The sequence below is a fragment of the Alligator sinensis genome, unplaced genomic scaffold (assembly GCF_000455745.1).
Source record: "Alligator sinensis unplaced genomic scaffold, ASM45574v1 scaffold364_1, whole genome shotgun sequence".
NCBI classification, from domain to species: Eukaryota; Metazoa; Chordata; order Crocodylia; family Alligatoridae; genus Alligator; species Alligator sinensis.
In genome coordinates, this window is record NW_005842546.1 from 594,114 (window position 1) to 595,709 (window position 1,596).

At 57.6% G+C, this 1,596-nt stretch overlaps 1 protein-coding gene across 1 annotated transcript; it reads right to left on the reverse strand.

The window, feature by feature from the left end:
• Positions 1-331: 331 nt before the first annotated feature.
• Positions 332-1,372, reverse strand: LOC102384306 (olfactory receptor 52E8-like). Its single transcript, XM_025213765.1, has one exon. The coding sequence runs from the start codon at positions 1,361-1,363 to the stop codon at positions 332-334; it is 1,032 nt and encodes a 343-aa protein (XP_025069550.1). The 5' UTR covers positions 1,364-1,372.
• Positions 1,373-1,596: the final 224 nt, after the last annotated feature.

Below are 1,596 nucleotides of genomic sequence, written 5' to 3' on the forward strand. Positions count from 1 at the left end.
ATTAAAAGGCATCTTGTTCCCTCTGCTTGGGGCAGGCACAGAGACAGCATGAGTTTGAGTTTACACAAGGTTTATTTTGCAAACGCACAGCCAACACAAAAACTGCCATGGCTTGTGGTGTGCACAGAGGTGGATCTGGAGGTAGGGGGGCAGTGGGGCAGTCACACCTCACTTTGATTCGTGCTCCACCCAAAGTTTAAAACCAAGTGTCTGGCAGTGCTGAGGGAGTCACCCGATTTCCTGGCTCATCATCATAATTAAATGACTTTCAATGAAGCATTGGATGCAGGACTCCAGATCACCCATGTGTGTGCACAGGGCTTCACTGGGTCTATGCCCCTTGCCTGTGGCCTGTAGTGCTGGCACAGCTCTGATCATCGCCCACCCCTGGGAGCTGAACCCCATGCCCATCTCCACACCCAGCTTGGCTTCTGCTCAGCTCTTTGGGCCAAAACAACCACAGCACCCGGTCCCGGATCTGCCTGGTCTTCACCCCATATATGAGGGGGTCCAGAATGGGGGGCAGCAGCACATAGAGCACAGCCAACAGGATGTGGACATAGAGGGGGTCACCATGGCCAAAGCGGTGGGTGATGAAGGAGAAGAACGCAGGTGTGAAGAAGGTCAGGATGACACAGAAGTGGAAGCCGCAGGTGCTAAAGGCCTTGAACCAAGCCTCGTGGGAAGGGAGGCTCAGCACAGCCTGCAGGATGAGGGCATAGGAGAGGCCAATGAGCAGCAGGTCCAAGCCCATGACCAGCAGGGCAATGACAAGCCCGTAGAGCCAGTTGACACGGATATCGGTGCAGGCCAGTTTGGCAATACCCATATGCTCACAGTAGGCGTGGGAGATGATGTTGGGGCCACAGTAGCGCAGCCTCAGGGTGAGGAAGGGCAGAGGGAGGATGATGAGGACTCCCCGGGCCAGGGCAGCCATCCCTATGGCCACAACCCTCTGGCTGGTCAGGACAGCTGTGTAGTGCAGCGGGGCACAGATGGCCACGTAGCGGTCGAAGGCCATGGCCAGCACCACCCCTGACTCTGTGGCAGTGAAGGTGTGGATGAAGAACATCTGGGCCAGGCAGGCATGGAAGCTGATCTCCCGTGCCCCAGCCCAGAAGATGGCCAGCATCTTGGGCACGGTGGAGGTGGCCAGGACCAGGTCCACGGCCGCCAGCATGCACAGGAAGTAGTACATGGGCGTGTGCAGGCTCTGCTCAGCCCTCACCACTGCCAGCACCATGCAGATCCCCAGCAGTGCCACCATGTAAACCAGGCCCACAGGAAAGGCCACCCAGAAGTGGGCCTGCTCCAGCCCGGGGAGGCCGGTCAGTATGAAGCTGGAGGGGTGAGCAGCAGTCATGTTATGGGTGGCTGTTTTGCTGCATGCTTCCAACATCCTTGGGACTTGGCTTCTGCAAGCAAAGACAGGGATGTAATTGCATGTCAGGGTTAATCCAGCTTGCTGTACCACCAGCACTTGATGAGGGCTTGCCCCAGGGCTACACCATCTCCCCCCCATCCCCATGGGCTGTCATGTTGGGGGACCCACCTGTGTGCAATGATGCACTCTCCCAGGCACCAGAAGCCTTGGTC